The 19,800-nt window shown below is 39.6% G+C and overlaps 2 protein-coding genes across 2 annotated transcripts in view; one reads left to right on the forward strand and one right to left on the reverse strand.

Moving 5' to 3' along the window:
* LOC145985492 (sodium- and chloride-dependent GABA transporter 2-like) overlaps nt 1-9,817 on the reverse strand; it is a 59,413-nt gene extending 49,596 nt beyond the window's left edge. The window contains exon 1 of the mRNA XM_083119562.1: nt 9,721-9,817. Coding sequence (XP_082975688.1) covers nt 9,721-9,817 — 97 coding nt within the window. The remainder of the gene's footprint in view (nt 1-9,720) is intronic.
* Nucleotides 4,001-19,800, forward strand: part of Chsy (Chondroitin sulfate synthase) — a 185,880-nt gene continuing 170,080 nt past the window's right edge. The window contains exon 1 of the mRNA XM_083118356.1: nt 4,001-4,149. The gene's annotated coding sequence lies outside the window, so the exon portion shown is untranslated. The remainder of the gene's footprint in view (nt 4,150-19,800) is intronic.

Here is a 19,800-nt window from a genome sequence, read left to right on the forward strand (position 1 = left end):
TTTCATGGAAGAGGAAAGGAAGGTAAAGTGACGGTGAGTTTTGTTGGATTGGAAGCACCATATTTCTATTTTATACTAAGTATTTTACCGGTTTGACGTTGTGTGCGTGTATTGCTTGTGTGTATGTGGAAGTGTGTGTTTGTTAATGAACGTTAAATTCCATAATGCCTCCAGTTCTGTCAAAGTTGAAATCAAAAACCTTGCATAGCCAAGCTCGGGAAATTCTAAGCAACGTGCACGAGTTCATGAAGGAGGAAGCCCAGTGGCGTACGCAAGGGGGGGGTTACGGGGTTTAAACCCCCCCTTGAGCTTGTGAAATATTATGAAAAATACTGTGGGGAAAAAATTAAATGGCCAATTTTTCACAGTCAAAGATCTGGGACAATAATATTACTATTCCTACTTCTACTACTACTACTAATAATAATAATAATTTGAATTATTATTTCCATGCAGCATGGAGAAAAGCACAGCATTCCAAACACACGCGTCTTTCCGAGTGATGCCTTGAAAATAACTACGAGTTTATGAGGTTAGGTTAGGGTGACTATGATTTAAAAGAGAAAACAGTTGTTTTGTATCGCAGTTGCAACAATGTTCAACACACTGGCGTACAAAGGATTTTTTTTTTCGGGAGGGGCTGGAATAGTAAATGTGGATAGCACATGCTTCGTTTTGGAGGGCAGGATGCATAATAAAATATTTCCTATTTTTGGAGCTTTTCAGTCTATTAAAATTGTATTCAAAGACCAAAATGGTAATCGGGATTCACTTTAAAAGAGGTTTCGCATTTACACATTTTGATTTTTTAAAGTTCTTAACGGATTTTTATTTGAAAATTCTGATTTTCTCAAAATTTCGGTAGGGGCTGGAATACCATCGGCCACCCCTCTATGTATGACAGTGTTCAACGAACATGTATTTTTTTTGTGTGTGAACAATGAGAATTAACTAAATAAAGTTCTTGGTACGTTGTAAGAGGCTAATGTATAGACAAAGGCTAGGCGGACAAGAATACAGTCACGAATTCGCCTTCCCATTGTATTATTTACCGCAGCACGTTTGAATGTCTCTCTTTAAAATGTCTCACCTTGTTGACTACACAATTATTCAAATGACAATAAGATAAACTATTGTAAAATGTTTTGTTGGTAAGAACAGCGAGATAATCCAGATGTGAATTATCAGGGACATTTGTGCGGGGAAGAAGCAGGAAAAATTCCAACCAATTTCGGGAATCGAATCCAGATCTCCCGCCTGATATCACTTGTCAGACGCTCTACCGACCAGACCACCGCTGCTCCTTGGATGAGTTCCGTACTTTGATTATTTCAATTTATTTTAATATATTTTCTTGTATTTATGGATCTTCTTCACCCTTTAAATGTCTCACCTCCTTCACCAGACAATTATTTCGTAACAAAGAAACAAAAAAAATTCTCCCAGGATTTGCTAAAAATCGAATGACTAGAAAGTAATTTCGTTCTATTGTTTTCATAAATACTATATTTATGTAGATCTCTACTACTTAATAGTAGTAGTAGTGGCATTAGTAGTATTATTAGTAATAATTCAGCTAATTAATTAATTATAAGTATTATTAATTAATTGTGATTATTATTATTTCATTAAAGTATAATAAAACAATGGTAATGTGAATTTGGAAAAAACGTTTTAGAAATAACACCCCCCTTGATGAAATCCTGCGTACGCTACTGAGGAAGCCAGTCAAGGTGTTAGCATCCCAACAAAGCATTTTGGCAAGAGAGCAGCGGCTGCGACTGGAGTTCCTGAACGAACAATCAGGGCTATCATGAACAAAAGACAATCTCTTGAGATGTCAGAAGGTCCCTCCACATCATTCCACACTCCCGGGAAAGACCGACAAAGACCAGCGACCAAATCGTCAGTGGACGCTTTCGATGAAAACGTTATCCGTAGGCGCATATACGACTACGCTCTGCGTGAAAATGAAGTGCCGACATTGAAAAAATTGCATGTCAAATTACAGGAGAACATAATTTTTTTTTCTTGTAGAAATTGCATAGAGGAGGCTGTCATTTTTGCTGCTTAATGCGATGCATATTGTTTTCTGTTAAAATTGCCATAGTTTGATGGGTGACCAAGTTCATAGCAGGGCCGGCGGAAGGGGAGGGCGAACAGTGTCACCGCCCAGAGCGGCAAATTTTCAGGGCGGCAAAATTTGAAGAGAAGAAAAAACTAAGACTATTGAAAACTGTGGTCGAGCGAGATATTATTTTGCGCTTAATAATATTGAAATAGCATAAGAAGTCTCATTATTTATTTTTTATTTTGATGTTTTACTTAGAAATATATTGGTTTTCAATTTCCCGTTGCTGCGTAATGACGGGGGGGGGGGGGGGGGGTCGAAATGGAGCGGCATCTGCCGCCACCGCCCAGGGAGGCAAAATGACTAGCGCCGGCCCTGGTTCATAGCAAAAGAAAAAGCCGCGCAGCTTATCATCTAGTGGCAGTATATGTACTTGTTATTGTTGTGGAAGCCGGCATCGTTTGTAAATGTACAACAAAGGCAACCGACTGTCGCCGATCACAGAGAGGAAATAATCATACTGCTTGAGGAGGAGTGTTGTTGTCGCGGTTTAACACGTTGGCATGTTATTATCTGCCGTTGCAGTTCCGTACCAGTGTATACGGGTTTTGGGAGTGAACAGTTAGAACGCCACCAGTGCATTAATGCAATGAAAAATAATATATTTTTTTTATTATTTTGTTTGAAATCACTCAAATAAGGAATCGTATGAAGAAGTCTTCTTTGCAGCATTTTTGGTAATTTTATGTATGTGTTAGTTCATATTTTGCGAATTTCTAGTCCATATGTATGTAGCTACATACAAAGCCACTTGTTAGTACATATTAATCCTAGTCCTGGTATAATGCATGACGTTTAAAACTCAACGTTAGATAAACCTGAATTCTTTAATTTTCTTGTTGTACTTAACAGCTGTGCATCGGCGCACTGCAGCGATTTTTCTATCTGCTCCATTAACAACACTGCTTCTTTAGTTGTTTCGCGCATCGCACGGCAGAAATATCTGTGTTGGACTCTACCTAATATAAATGTAGGCGTGAATTAATATTTTAGAAAGAAATATATATGTATATTTCAAAATGAGGAGAGGCGCACAACTGAAAGTTGCGGAGGGGCGCAGAGCATGTTAGTTCCGCTACTGGCTGTTAGTGATTTTTACTGTTCAAAAAAACATTTCAGTAAGGAAAATACAACAGATAAACATTCTTGTCGAGGATTCAGTAACCATATATTTCAAGGCCGCCCGCAGGACCTTCTTCTCGGAAAGGGGTGGGGGCTGGGGGGGGGGGGGCAGCAGTGTTTAAAGTGGCTGAAACGTGGAGTAACCCCAGTTAAGAGATTTCTCATAAAGCATTAGCAGCAATAGGTTAATTTGCTTAGGCACTTAATCTGTTTTATTTCACACATCTTTGTCTTCACGCAAGAATTTGAGATTTTGAATTGTGTTAAATCAGATATCTCGGGGGACAAGGGCCCACTGGTTACCGGGAAGCGGGCGGTCTTGATATATTTATCAAAAGTGAAAATTTGTATAACAGTGTTATTAGTGTAGATGTGTAAATGAACTTCCTACCCCACCAGGACTAACTTTTAATAATTTCACGTCACATCTTAAATATATTGTATTATCTTCAGTGCTCGAAGTGGAGGGAGATGCGGATGGAGGGAATTCACCAGCATGCCCGTAAACTTAAGCAACCCCCCCCCACACACACACACTTACAGTCACACACACACATCTTAAAAAACTACTTTGATAGTTACTTCTCTCTCTAGCCACGTAAAAAATTTGCCTGAAATAATTAGATAGGAACATGCTGCCATCTACCGTGAACAAGCTCTACCTTTCACAAGAATTGCTGCAGCTCCTGTACATGGCTGCCATCTGTTGCTGCTTGAGAGAAACCAAAGTTCAGACCAGACACAGGATGAACTTCGCTCGGAAGTTAATCCAGTGAAAGGGAGTGTACTCCCAATAGTGCTTCAAGTTTCGGTAGATAAGGGCGACGTTGCCATGTTACAAATACTCGACAGAACTTTGTGTTTATCTGCAAGGACGAATTTTGCGTAATCACGAGGTAAGTTATCTCTGTTTTCCAGAGATATTCAAATTGCTTTTTACCGCTTTTTTTTAACTTTTACTCTACCATGTAACTGCAGAGGAAAAAGTTTACTGAGTTAGTAAAAACATGGCTATTAAATAATAAAACAAGGCTGGTTTATAATATGCTTTACAGCTTGTCAGGGTTTTGTTGTTAATGCAACGTGGAAGTTTGATTTCAAATTCAAAATAAATGACAGTATGAAAACTTGATCCATTAGTTTGTCATTCGCGTACAATAGGTGTTGCTTTAGCTTCGAGTCTGCGCAGACGTGTTGGCGAGACCTTACAACAAACGTTTTGTGCATGAACTTTAAAAAATGTGCATTTTTTATTTAACAATCTGTTGTCAGATCACACATTGTTTCTTCTTAACGCAGTGAGCATTGTCGAATTCATTGTTCACCTGCCTCCCTGAAAATACTTGGTTTCTACTTCATAAAAGCGGGAAGAAAATTGTACAAGGGCAACCATAAAAGGCATTTGAGATAAACATTGCTCAAAATAACCCAAATCAGACTGCTACGAGGGGGAAAACTGTCGAATTGGTTCTGCTATGCAAACTGCTGTGGCTAAAATCTGTGCTGTGCGTTATCGTTGCGGTGCTGTACGAGTTTAATAGATTATGTTGGCAGTTAACGTAGTGTGTCGAAAATACTTTACTTGCCCGCATGTAAACAAGCTGTTGTTTGTCAGTTGGTGTAGCATAGTGTTGTATGAGGCAAAGGCCATCCTCACAAATGAATCTTCGACAAAACAAGAGGGGGTCAGGGGGGCGGGGTACTCTTCTCAACCGGTTGGCCCTCCAGCAAGCAAGAGCAGCTCGATATTAAATGCTCTTTTATCCAACATTTGCATTTTTGCATGGTATTTAGTGGTAAATGTTATTGCTTCTGCTTCTCAACTCGCTGACGTCGTCACTGGTACGCATGTCTTTCATCGCATTCCTTCACTTGTCTTTGGTCAAGGTGATATACCGGCCTCCGTGGCGGGGTTGTTAGCGTTTCGCGCTACGACGCCAGGGGGCCGGGTTCGAATCCCGCCGTGGGTGTTCTTCGTGAGTGTCCCTTCATCATACCACAAATCGTCCACCATCTTCGCGATTAGCCAAAAGTGGCAGAAAAGCGCAGTATAATAAACCAAGTCAATCAAGGTGATAAACACGCTGTTCAGTGTGCATACCACATTCAGTGATTTGTCAACACCGCCATTCTCAACCTCAACCACCCTCCAAATTTACGGCAACAGGTAACATCCTCTTAAATTTTTCACGAAGGCCCAATTTATGGCGGGCCATCTATTTATAAAGAAAACGAGAGGGAAATGCTGCCAGCCCATTGGCGAGACCCTGCGACCTCCAAAAACTGGAGACAAATAGTTGCACACTTGCAGATGAAAAATCAACGCCACTCGTTTTTCGTTGCTATTTCGTGGCTTCGCCCATTCATTGCATTGCATTCTGTCAATTTCTCGCGGCAAGACCTGGCTCCTGTCCTTTCAAAACATGGAGCTGATTGTTTCGATCTTATCAAGTGCCGCTTTAAAAAAAGAAAATAAGGTATAGATTTTTTTTTTTGTAATGAAAATTGTACATACTGCCATGCGAATTTGTTGAATGCCTTTAAAACTGAACGACAGAGAAAATTATAGAAGCTGTTTACACATGGAGGAAGCTTAATGTTTTTGGGAGAGGGGTCCGTCCGAAACAAGTATCTCAGAATAATAATAATACTAATATATAATATATGATAATAATTTAATTAAACGTGCGTCATTGCACCACAAACAATCGGACGCATTATCTCGGAAACATGCCATGCAATTTATTCTGTTCCGAGGAAGGACGTATTTAGGGAGGGGTCCAGAGGGTCCGGACCCCCCCCCAGAAAGCCTTACGAAGTACATAAATAATGAAAATTGACGTGTTTAGTACGTATTTATTGTATAATCTATGTTATTTATTTCCTCTGAACTTATTGGGAAGTAAAGATTATATTCTTAGAAATTCTTTATTCATGGACGAAGTTCAGCCTGTGACTGAAGGACAGTATCAATTAAGATTTGTGCGCATTAATACTTATTATAACATGCATAAAATATTAATCTGGATGTAACATTCTTTTCGTTATTCAATAAATATAAATTATTTATATTTTTGACATTATTTTTTTGCCATAGCAGTTGTTTCATACAAATTTTGGCGATCTTGAGTACACGTAATGAATACATATCGTTATATCTCTATTCTTATACCGTCTTCTTACCTATTCATGTAATAATAACAATAACAATATTAATTTACATATTTTTATTATTTTTATTAAATTTAATAGTTATTATTAAATTTTATTATTATTATTATTATTACTACTATACTGGGACACTTGGTTCGAACGCCTGCCCCCCCCGAAATAAATTTGTAGATACGCTTCTGGTTCTGAGAGCAGTTATTGAAAGTGTGTTCATTACTTTCGCATTCACGTATTTTTCTAGGCCTGTTGCAGTCATGTTACAAATAGGCACTCTTCACGAACAAACTAGTGTCTTGGAATATTACTAGTACTGGGTTTGAATCCCGTATGAGGTGTAGATATTTGCGTGGTGTAGCAGAGTATGACGAGCTTCGCGACTCCATATATTAATTTTTGCAATCTGAAATCCTGGGTTCAAATATAGGATGAAGTGCATGCTGATTATTATTTATCGCTCATCCAGTTCATCAAATCAACAAAAGTTCTCCTCTAGGTTCCGGCACCAGTGTATCTTGGGGCCTAGTTTTGGGAAAGGGGGCGTTGGGCAGAACATGAACATTCGGTTCCAAAAGTTTTTTTTTTTTTTTTTTTAAAAAAAAAAAAATATCCTACTTTTGTACATTTTAATAAACATTAAAATTTACGTGTGTGTGGGGGGGGGGGTCCCTCCCTTGCGCATTGCCCTCTACGAGTTCCGGCATTCCACCGCAGCACCCTCTGGTAATATATATGAAAATACCAGAGGGTGGGCTTGTAAATATCATCAACTCCATTAGATTACTTTTTTTATATTCCTTCTGAAAGTTGTCCGGAAGGAATACGTGTATTCTCTTCACTAGAAATTTCCTCATTGCACTCAGTTGCACTACACGACACATATCAATACGTTGTTCATAGCACTGACTACACATGCCTGTCACTGTATTAATAGTTTTTCACCTCCCATAACAAGGTGTGCATAAATTACTATAAAGAAAATCCCTCCAAAAAACCCGCGACTTATTTTCAAGAAAGAACCTCAACCAAACACCAGAACAGCAGCGAAGCAAGCTTTGCGCACGCGCGACTAGGCCAGACTGGTGCAAAACTTCCAAATGTTTGGAATGCCTGAATTTTGTGGAAAACTGAAGGAACCTTGCAACTTGACACCACTCGTAAACCCCCATCCACTTTCACATTTGGTTGGGGCAGCGCAGCAGTAAACCATTCTCATGCCTGGCGCGAGGGTGAACGACCTTGAGGGGGAGAAAAGGACACATGCTTCTTTGCAAATTAGAATTAGGTTGCATTTAGACCTATATTACTATATTGAAATTCTTTATTCATGGGCGAAGTTCAGCATAATTAGTGCTCTACCACTTCACCCGCAAATGGAGGAAATTGAGTGGACAGAGAGAAGCAGTACTCGCTTCTCGAAGGCTGGTAGAGTGCATCACACATAAATTTGCCGTTGCGTAGAAACGAATTTTCGTTTCGTCTCCCTCTCTCTTAGCATCACGTGTTCTACCCTGCTCGAAAACCTTCGCTATTGTTGCCATATTGTCATTCCATTCCAGTACACACTCGCGCAAACATCATTGAAAACAATTGAATAGCGCTCCAGCTCGCGGTTCACACCGTTCGGCAGGGACGGTAATGTGGCAATATAGCACGGCGTAGTGGTTGCTTCTTTTATGCAGTGCATGTTCATTGGCTAGCTAGTAACTAGTGTTGCCAACTGTAATAATGAAGCACTATTTCTGTCACGGAAGGGGAAAGGCAGGTAAAGTGGCGGTGAGTTTTGTTGGATTGGAAGCACCATATTTTTATTTTATACTAAGTATTTGACCGGTTTAACGTTGTGTGCGTGTATTGCGTGTGTGTATGTGAAAGTGTGTGTTTGATAATGAACGTTAAATTCCATAATGCCTCCAGTTCTGTCGAAGTTGAAATCAATAACCTTGCATAGCCAAGCTCGGGAAATTCTAAGCAACGTGCACGAGTTCATGAAGGAGGAAGCCAGTGAAGGTGTTAGCATCCCAATAACTTTAATAAATACTTACTTTTACATATTTAAGGAAAATATACTTAATTTTACATATTTCAACAGGTTTAATTCAAAAATTGTTCATATTTCATAATTTTGGAATTATTCAAAATAAATAAATTATGTGGCTCCAACATCAATTCAACTCTGGCTCCGGCACGTGTTCTTGTAGAAATTGCATAGAGGAGGCTGTCATTTTTGCTGCTTATTGCGATACATATTGTTTTCTGTGTTAAAATTGCCTTACTTTGATGGGTGACCAAGTTCATAGCAGGGCCGGCGGAAGGGGAGGGCGAACCGTGCCATCGCCCAGAGCGGCAAAATTTGAAGAGAAGAAAAAAATAAGCCTATTGAAAACTGTGATCGAGCGAGATATTCTTTTGCGCTGAATAGTATTGAAATAGCATAAGAAGTCTCATTATTTATTTTATATTTTGATGTTTTAGTTAGGAATATATTGATTTTCAATTTTCCGTTGCTGCGTAATGACCGGGAGGGGGGGGGGCGAAATAGAGCGGCATCTGCCGCCACCTTTCAGGGAGGCAAAATGACTAGCGCCGGCCCTGGTTCATAACAAAAGAAAAAGCCGCGCAGCTTATCTTCTAGTGGCAGTATATGTACTTGTTATTGTTGTGGAAGCCGGCATCCTTTGTAAATGTACAACAAAGGCAACCGACTGTCGCCGATCTCAGAGAGGAAATAATAATACTGCTTGAGGAGGAGTGTTATTGTGCAATTGTAGCGGTTTAACACGTTGGCATGTTATTATCTGCCGTTGCAGTTCCATACCAGTGTAAACGGGTTTTGGGAGTGAAAAGTTCAATGAAAAATAATATATATATATTTTTTATTTTGATTGAAATCACTCAAATAAGGAATCGTATGAAGAAGTCTTCTTTGCAGCACTTTTGGTAATTTTACTTATGTGTTAGTTCATATTTTGCGAATTTTTAGTCCATATGTATGTAGCTACATACAAAGCCACTTGTTAGTACATATTAATCCTAGTCCTGGTATAATGCATGACGTTTAAAACTCAACGTTAGATAGACCTGAATTCTCTAATTTTATTGTTGTACGTAACAGCTGTGCATCGGCGCACTGCAGCGATTTTTCTATCTGCTCCATTAGCAACACTGCTTCTTTAGTTGTTTCGCGCATCGCACGGCAGAAATATCTGCGCTGGACTCTAACTGCAGTAGCTTTCCCTCCTTCGCGCAATACCGTTCTCTCTCGCATGCTCATTGGTGGAGCGGTCTCGCATCACTACTTGCGCGGAGGCTTGGTTTCGTTCGCCTGTTCCAGAGATCTCTGGGACATGGTATAGTACGGCTGCCTTCCCTGAGAGATCCTGGGATGATCGCCATTTAGACGCCAGAGTTGGAGAACCATAACCAATCACACTTATGTTAATGGGGCTGTTCGTTGCCAAACTTTTCCGCTAGAGAATTTCGTTCGTCATCTGGTTACCCTAAGATTTACATTGGAGCGCGATAGGATGGCTATTAAAACGTTATTTTCAACGAAGGTAACAATTTCTGGTGTAAATCGATAACAAAAATGTGTTTAGCAAATCTTTAAGATTATGTAGCAAGTCATAAGTTACAGAAAATCTCATTTTCCTGAACCTAAGAATCAATATATTAAAGCGCAACGGCAGGGTATCTCAGATGGGCTAAATATAGTAGCTATGCTTATGCACAAAGAGCGCTAAACTTGACGTAATTTTGGTCGTTCCTACCTGCCATGGGTCTATAATACAAAAAAATAGATTTGTTACGCTTTTATGTTTCCTCTTGTTGCGACTTGCGAGTATGTGTAATTAATTGAACGGCGGGAGTATGAATCTGAGAAACTCAGCAAATTACAAAGAAAAAATGTATTAAGTGAGTAATCGCATTATATTTATTATACACTATGCCCTATCCGATAACTTAATATTAACAGTTTTAGGTTACAACAATTTTAAAAGAAAGCCCTAGAGGTTGCGAGTAATGAAACAAAGTATAACATATTTTTTGTAGTAACTATTCTTCTCGATAAAATGTGTATGTATAAAATAGAGAACCATATTTACTAGGCATTAGGAAAAGTATGATATCACGTAAATAAAGGAGTCAGTTATTAATAAGAACTATAAAAATAAAAGTACAGTCGCGTGGAATTATAATGTATTATTCTTTACCAGATTCTCAAGAATAAAGCACTTAAATTGTGAACATTGCAAATGACGTAAACAAGTGTTCTGCAAAATTTAAGACTTTTTTGAGTTCCGTTATCTTTAATGATGTTGACGATCAACTTATTAAAATTCTTAGTTTCACAGCACTGATTATTTATCCATCATGTTCAGACAATATTTCTGAGGTTAAGATGAATTTAAACTTGCAATTTAATGTAATAGCAGCACGTTCAGAATCAAATTACCCATGTATTTAAATGGGAGAACAATTGCCCATCAAAAGCGTGCGGACAGACCTACAATAGTTTGCTTTGATCAGGCCCATTGACTAGATTGGTGATTGATCAGTGGCGTGCCCAGGATTTTCGAAAAGGGAAGGTGTTGCATATACTTTTTTTTAGTAGTCATTCCTCATTTTGCTATATTTCCCTGCCTTTGACGTACTCTTTTTAGGAATATTGGGCCAAAGGTGGGGGGGTTATGACCCCCCCCCCTTGGGCATGCCACTACGAGTAATCCTCGTCTTACCCATTTCCAAGTAATTCCATGCGCTCTGGACAAGTAAATATTTGGCATTTTCTATTGTCTGTCCTCTGGAAGAACGAAGTCAATGTAAACAAGTACATGTGACTTTGTGACTTGTTAGACATCCCATTGGTTATTTAGCTGTGCAGGAATCTTGAACGTTGGAGTATAGTGCGTATGATAAAGCCAAATCACTTAGCGTAGCTACATAGTATACCGAGGTTGTGGGAGCTTACAGGGAAATAACTATTTTCGCAAAGTCACGTGGTTTTGTTTACATTAGCTTCGTTCTGACAGTAGATGGAGAATAAAATTAGATTCTTTCAACTGTAGCTTTTCTTTCAAATTGATGAGGAACGGGTAAAATTTCGTATGTAGGTTTTGGTATTTGTATACCTAATTCCTGTAGTACTGCAAAACGTGAACCCGCAGATAACATACAGAGTGCCCCAAAATAGTGTTTACACTCTTTGAACGTCAATAACAGGAACACTAATAACAGCAAGCACGAACGTTTTTTGATGTCGCATACCTTAAAGTTATAGATGTTCAAAATGACCACCATTGGCAGTAATACATTATGTGCAATCTGAACAGATCGATAAACAACAGATACGGTTTCTGCGGGAAGGGAAGCGTAGGTTGTCTCAATTGCATGTCCCACGTCACTCAGCGTCTCTGGCTTTGGGGCGTACACAGCATTCATTCCAGTTCCCCACAAGTAGTAGTTTAACTGTTAAATCAGGAGACCTGGATGGATATTCGACTCATCTTACATTTATCGAAATAAATATTTCTAACCTCTGCCATTTCGTGTACACTAATGACTGACTACCTCTTGGCAGGCTGTGACGGGACTAAAAACAAAAGGAAGGCCTATATGCTCTCTCACATGCTCAACATGGACATTGCAGCTTCAAATGCAAAAAATTCCAGTCAAGTCATCTTTCTCCGTTATTGAAGTTCAAAGAGTGTAAACATTATTTTGGGACACTCTGTATTATGGAAAGTGATATTTTTACTTCCACCGGACACTTCCTACGATTTCTGGAAACATGAGGATAGTTTCCGCCAGCTAAAACATAAAGTTGCTTAGAAAGAAGTGAAATCTTTCCGGCGTCTGTTACATTCCCGCGAAACTTCCTTTCGATGTCAACCACTGTGGTTATCGTGACATTTCGAATTATTCAGTATCAATAAATGTCTGAGAATACATATTCGGTCTTTTATTCATGCATTAGGTATTTTTTTTCTTTAAATTCTTGTTTGAATATTTTTCGCCCTGGTCAAGCTGAAACATGGTGCTGGATCTACAGTTTAAAGATAAAATACGAACTATTGTGCGATGTTTGTTTGTTTCTTTGAATTGTTCTTCTAAGTCCATTTTAATACAGGACTAGTCGGGACAGGACCTATAGTTTAAAAGTGAGTTCCGAACCACTGTGCAATGTGCCTCCACTGGGTATCGAACACAAGACCCCTTGATTACAAGGCGATGACTTTACCACTACGCCATCAGGATGCTCTCCTATGTTCAATGTGGTTCAATTAAGAGGTCTTTAGCATATTTTTTGTGCTTACTCAAAACACTTGTGAAAAAAGTGTAGCGCACTTATTACTAGTATGTGTACTTAGACTGTCACCACACATGTGTACGAGAGATATACTGAGGATCCAGTGGCGTATCCGATGAAATTTGAAAAAGAGAGAGAGGGAAGGTGGTATGGTATGGCTTCGTTTTTCTTTTAGTGATTAGTGCCAGTGGCGCAGGAAAGCAGGGTGTAGGATTACATTGTACCCCGAAATTTTGGTATTTGTAGGAGGGGGTGTAGCGGATTCCCTTCCCCCTTGTCAATATTTGCACTCTAGGTGGGGGTACATAGAAATTAATGTAAAAATTACTTTTACAGAGGTTGTTCCGTCTACGTTTGGCCGATTTCGTTCCTCCCCCCCCCCCTCCCGGGCAGATTGGACTCACCCGAACTGGCGCGTGGCGTCCTGCAGTGTTGTGCAGTGACTGTCTGGGAACGGAGTTGTTTATCCGCGCGGACGAAAATAACGCACAAAACAGGACCATTGTTGTGAGTGTTGTGTAAAATCTTTTTCCAAGTGTGTGGGTTTCCGCTCTGTGACCAACATGCCGCCCAAACTAAGCCGGTTTTGGGAACGCTATGTTGCGGCTCTTTATGACGCCCAGTTTAGTGTTTCTGTCATTAGAAAACAGTGCAAGAAGAATGGTTGCAACATCAGTTTAAGTGGAATAAAAAATGTTATTAAAAAGTACAAGAGCAACGAAGCTCCACCATTTGGATCACCAACGAAGTTGCCTAGGAAGCGGGAATGCACAGAGGCCACCCCTACCATGCAGAGGAAACTGCGCAAAATGGCAATGCAAGAAAATCCGCCAACACAAAGGTGTATGGCTAATCGTCTTGACGTGTCTTTGGGGACTGTGAGCCGGACCTTAAACCATCAACTCAAGCTGGAAAAAGTTATGAAAGCTCGCTGCCATCTTCTCACGGATGCCCACCAAAAGGAACGAAAGTGTAACGCCCGGAAGCTGTACGAACGGCATCTGGCAAAACAAAGGTGGAAGAACGTCGTAACGCTCGATGAAGCATGGATTTACCTTTCCGACTGCGGTAAACCGAGAGCCATCATGTACCGAGAGAAAGGCGCAAAGAACTTCAGAAGGTGGGTTCGTGTATGTAAAGAATCCTTCCCAAAAGGGTTCATGGTCGTTATTGGCTACTGTTACCGAGGTAAACTGAAGATTCGTAGGGTGGCGAAGAACTGCAAAATAAACTCGCAGTATTATCAGGAGCAGATCATGCGGCCGATCTACGAGCATGAGATTCCAACAATGTACGGAAATGATGCCAATCTGGTGCGCATTCACATGGACAAGGCCTCATCACATACTTCACGATCGTCCCTCGCATTTTACAGGGAGATGGAGGAGGCAAGTGGTATACAGGTGATACCTTTCAATGAGGTACCTGTTAAATCTCCAGACGCAAGTCCTATGGACTATTGTGGATTTGGCTTGCTGAAGCGGGCTTTGGGAAAACGGCATGTGACAACTGTGGAAGGACTTTGGAAAGCTGTGCAAAGTGAATGGGGCAAGATTCCCCTCCCAGTTCTTCAGAGAAGCCTATTACAGTGGAAATTACGCTGTCGGGCTATTGTTAGGAACCAAGGGACACACATCGAGCACTTACGGACCTGGCGCCATGGATTCGTCTAAATTTTTGGGTAAGTCAAAATTGGCCAAATGTAGACTGAACAACCTCTGTAAAAGTTCCTGAGTTACTGTTAAACTTATTTCACTAAAAAGTAAAATAAACTGAATTCCAGTTACCGTTACTTCTAAAGTAACTTTGTTACTTCCAGAGTTATTCTAGTGTAGAAGTACTTGCATAAACGCCAAACAGGCTTATATATTTTTTCCCCATACAGTTCTTCACAAAAAAATAGTACCACTTAAAAAAACTATTGTAATGCAATAGCTATTACAAGCGACTAATTGGGCTCAAAAACACGTCAGATGAACTTATAATGGTTCGGTGATATTTAAGCTGTGGTAATGTATTGTAGCCATGGAAATTAAACAAAGAAATGTACTCTTTATACATTTAGTGGCTGTTGTAGTAGTTGACACGAAACAAGACCATTATGATATGAAATAACTCGCAAAAACCACAAAAATGTTTACGCCAGGTACGGACTGTATAATCACATTGAAAATTAATATTAACTTTCATTGAATCATAATTAACCGCATATGTTCACTTCAGGCTGTAAATACCTGCATGAAACTTGTCAACAATTCCCTCCCTCTTTCCAGTCCGGAAAGTTGGGTGAGAAAATGTATTACCCAATACTTGAACAAAATAAATGAATTACAGTTAGAGTAACTTATTTTCCAAAGTAACTCAGCTACAGCTATCTTTACTCGAAGAAAGCAAATGTCACTTCCAAAGTCTTGAATGTATTAGTGGTCCAGCCAATTTATTGCATTTTTACCACCATTTGAGTATCATTTTTTCAAGATCATAAACACTCCGTAATTCTATCAGAAGATTATTTCCCTTGAAATCATATTTAATGATACATATTTGTTAAATCGAATTTGGGTTAATTGAACTTTCCCGTGACCCCTTGGAGTTCGAATTAAATGGAGTCCACTGTATTTATTTCTGTCACTTACTTTATGAACATTGAACCTTTCCCTTCCTAGTATTTGGGGCCTCCCCGATGGCGCAATGGTAGCGTTGTCGTCTTGTAATCGAGGGGTCCCGGTTTCGATACCCGGTGGAGGCACATAATGGTTCGGATCCCACTTTAAACTGTGGGTCAACTTCCGATTAGCCTTACTGTGCATAAGGTGGACTCAATCAATCAATTTTCCTAGTATTTGGGTTATTTTCATGACCGTCGCGAAAGGGAAAGCAGCTGGACCCCCCTCTAGAAATTGATCTCCCTTTATATAATTAGAAAAAAAGCATTATTTTTACAATTGATAGGACAAGTTAGGTTAATTAGAATTCCAACAGAATCTCATAGAAAAAAATGTGTTAGACCGAAAGATTGATTCCAAGAACTGGCTCGCAACGTCATGTTTTCATATTCTACAACTTAATCCAAAGAATAAGTATTCCCAGTGGTTTCCAAAATTCAAAAAATTATAGTTTTATAATTTTTGAGAGTTGTGTGAAAGAAGTAAAAAAAATAGAATATGAGCAGCGATACATTTCACTACACTGATTGTATGACTATATAATAATAATAATAATAATAATAATAATAATAGTAAATTGTATTAGATATTCACTCATCTGGTGGATCGAGCTGAAGAGTCTCCCAAGGAGATAATAATAATAAAAGTGACAATTTTGTCTGTGTATATGATCATTTGTTTACAATCGTTATTATTATTATTTATACAGTATCAGCGGCGTGAGCACACAACACGGGTCACATCTCGATCTCAATCATAGCGGTGATATGATCAGTACCACTCTCCGCCCTCATTAATTCCTACTCTTCCTAATTCCCATTCTCCCTTATATTTGTGTTATTTTGTCTTTTGTGTTTTCATTATCTTTTATCATCTTTCCTCGGTCTCCATATTTCTTTCTTCGTGATCGTGTGTACTTCTTCCGTTCTGATCGTTTCTATGTATCAACTACCGTTTTGTGGCTAATTTCTTATGTACTGTCCCTCCACTAGCGTATGCAGTTTTTTCTTTTCGGAGATTGCTAGTATTGTAAAGCTAAGTTATAGGGGGTGGGCTTTACAGACTATAAAATATATCGGAATTATCATATTTAACCTTCGTTTTAAAGGTTGTTCGAAGACAAGACTGGTTTTCGGGGTCATTTTAAAGTGAGTCTACATTTACTACTTGGCTTTTCCCGAGTTCTTTGGTGCTTCTTTTGAAAATTTTGATTTTTTTGTCAAAGTTTCGGGAGGGACTGCAGCCCTATCAGTTCCCCCTGCGTACCACCTTTCTCTCTGGCCGTGTCCGAAAGGAGCAAGAACGTACTTGAAGCGAGCATCCTCCGAGAATGGTCTTGCAATGCGGTCTTGAAGTCGTGGACAGGAAGTGAAAGTGTTTCGAATTGCACTTCGACTGCAGCGCCAAATACGATCAGTAGATAAAACTGAGGACACGTTGTTTTTCCTGCATTTTAAACACTTGTTTTTTACCTTAGAAATCACAACATTTTCAAATGATCTTTCACATACATTTTCACACATTAGAAGAACTTTAACCAACAATTTACTGGCTTTCAACCTCCGTGGTTTTAAACAAATGAACAATGAGTGTGGAAATCACGTGACCTAGTCAGCAACGATCTGTGCTGCGAGCTGTGCACTTTTGTACTTGGCGCTTTCGAACTGTACTAGGTGACGTCACTTCCTCAAGACCATACTTAAAGTCTGTACTTTGTACCTTTCGGACAGAGCCCCCCCCCTCTCTCTCTCACACACACACACACACATACACGTCTCTCTGCCACTCTTATTTACTTCCCCTTTTTAATCTGTGTTGTTCCTTTCTTACTTTTCCTTCCTCTCGCAGTTTTCTATTTCACTTCCATTCCCTATTCTTTTATTTTCTCCCCTTGAAATACCCCTTTAGAAAGATTTACTGTGAGACTGATGTGTTTGAATTATAAGGCTCGACTGGACCTTTGGCAGCAGTCAGGACAATTTTTTTTTTCAATTTTTTATCACCATTCAAAAAACCGCTGTGATATTCCAAAAAAAATCAGCTTAGAATTCCTTTTAGACCATTGCATAGTGGTTCGGATCCCACTTTAAACTGTAGGTCCAATCCCGATTAGCCTTACTGTGTATAAAGTGGACTTATAATACCAAATCAAACAACCGACCAACGTAAGTATATTAAACTATTGATAATATCGTTTGGTTAGGGTTTTAGGTAACCACAAACCGAAACAATTGTTAATTTTGACCAACAGTTTTGATAATTTTTAAATAAAGTGCACTATTACTAGAATAATTTGGTTCTGGTGAACTTATTTGTTTGTCATCTGTTTCAGCCGACCTCTGTGGCGGAGGGGTTAGCACACCACGTTATAACGCCGTGGCCCCCCGTTCGAATCTTGGCCTGGGGACGGGTGTTCATCAGTTTCATCATGTCATCGTCACTTGTCGTCGTTAGCCAAAATTGGAACAAATGCGACGCTAATAACAAAAATCAAATTATTTGTTTGTCGCCCTTTTAAACAAACACTGGTTAGCAGAAAGTATATTTTGTAGAACTGAGCTGTATCAGTTCGATTTTATTTACCGATAAAGGCCGATATTTTTCCAGCGTTGAAATGCAATGCAAAAAAAATGAAAATGCCCGGCGCCTCCACCACGTTACGAGCTAAGGTTCTGTACCAGGCCTGGTCCCTGGAGACACAATTGGGTGCGTTTAAACCTTAGTCGTACCGGATTTCACCCTTTGTGTTTGAGGTTAGGACACGTTCACCAACGGGCGACGAGTCAAGAGGTAGAGCAGGTAATTAACGTAACACAAATTAGCACTCCAAGAGAATATAGAATAATAAAAGGGAAACTTTCGCGGAGTCGTTATCCTGGAATTTATGCAAAATTCGAAGTTTCCATTGCTTTTGTACACTTCTGTTCACATAAAGTGGCACACATTTCAACTGTTCAATCCTATACAATGTGAACAGGAGTTTACCAATATTATGTGAAATATAATATATGTTGTGATTATACCTAGGTAAACAGGTATTTTTGTATTGTGGGGCAATTTTTTAATATAAAGCAAAACTCGGGCAAATTGATGTTTATAATTGGTGGAAATAAGTGAGGGTATCGGTATCGGCTGAGCTCTAATACTTTGTCTATTCAAAACAAACCATTTTTGTCTTTGTACCCGTGTTTTCCCCTGCCACTCGCTAGAAACATTCAAGCTGAGGCGATGTTTAGTTTTGAGGCAGAGAGCCCTGGACTCAAATACTTGACTAAAACCAGACCTGAGGGCTCCAGTGGCTAACTTCATCTTCACGTGAAGCACTTCCTGATAAAAGAAAACATGCCGACTGGTCTGTTGCACCGGCGAAAATAGATGTTGGTGCAATTCTTACGCTCTCGTGTGCAAGAAATTCTCATAAAGGCACGCAGTGGAGTGGAAGCGCATCCTGAAATAACTTTTCACGAGCTCCGTGATTGACGAATGAAAAAGTGAACGCGGGTTTGCGGTTCTGCATCATTTTCACCTCGTTATCTCATTTAGCGCAATTTTCTTACTTGGGTGAGAGGCTGCATGTTAAATACATGTGACATCACGGGGAATTCACCCTTGCCATTGCCGAGGTAGTTTTTCAGAACATCTCTGAACCTATGTACATTCACGGACACTTTTGGATTGTAATGAACCCATTGAATGTCAATGAATTTCTTACAACCCAGTAACGTCCGTGGCTGAATCCCAGTAAAGGTCTATCGTCTGACTTTGCAGTAATTACAAAGTTTTTCGATGTCCAGGAGTGGGCCTTCCCGATGGCGTAGTGGTAACGTCGTCGCCTCGTAACCAAAGAATGCCCTGGTTCGATATCCGGTGGAGGCATATTTCACAGTGGTTCGGACCCCATTTTAAACTGTAAGTCCGATCCCGATTAGCCTACCTGTGCAAACAAAAATTCAAATATCCAGGCGCATGCGACATTTTTTTTACATTGTTCGATAAGGGTGGTATTTCTTAACATTTCTGAGATTCGGTGCAAGCAGGATTTTAACAGGTTTTCATTTCAAACAATGAAAATAACAAAAAAGATGTATTGCAGTTGGTGGAGGGAGGCAAAGTCAGCAGGAACCTCACCTATGGGTGAGCTGTAGCCCACGGTGAAATAGTTTCAACTAGGAATGGCCACAAAATCCGGATAACGTGTATCCGGATTTCAAATTATCCGATATCGGATGCAACGCATAATTCGGATATCCGGATAGTACAAATTTGATAAAGGATTTGTAAAAAATCCATACTGTGAAATATGAACCTGACGAATAAAAGGATATGTGGATAGCCCGTAAAACGGATAAACGATAAAACTGTTCGGATAATGCATACATTACAATATCCGATCGCATATCCGG

The sequence above is a fragment of the Lepisma saccharinum genome, chromosome 3 (genome assembly GCF_977018435.1).
Source record: "Lepisma saccharinum chromosome 3, izLepSacc3.1, whole genome shotgun sequence".
Lineage (NCBI taxonomy): Eukaryota > Metazoa > Arthropoda > Insecta > Zygentoma > Lepismatidae > Lepisma > Lepisma saccharinum.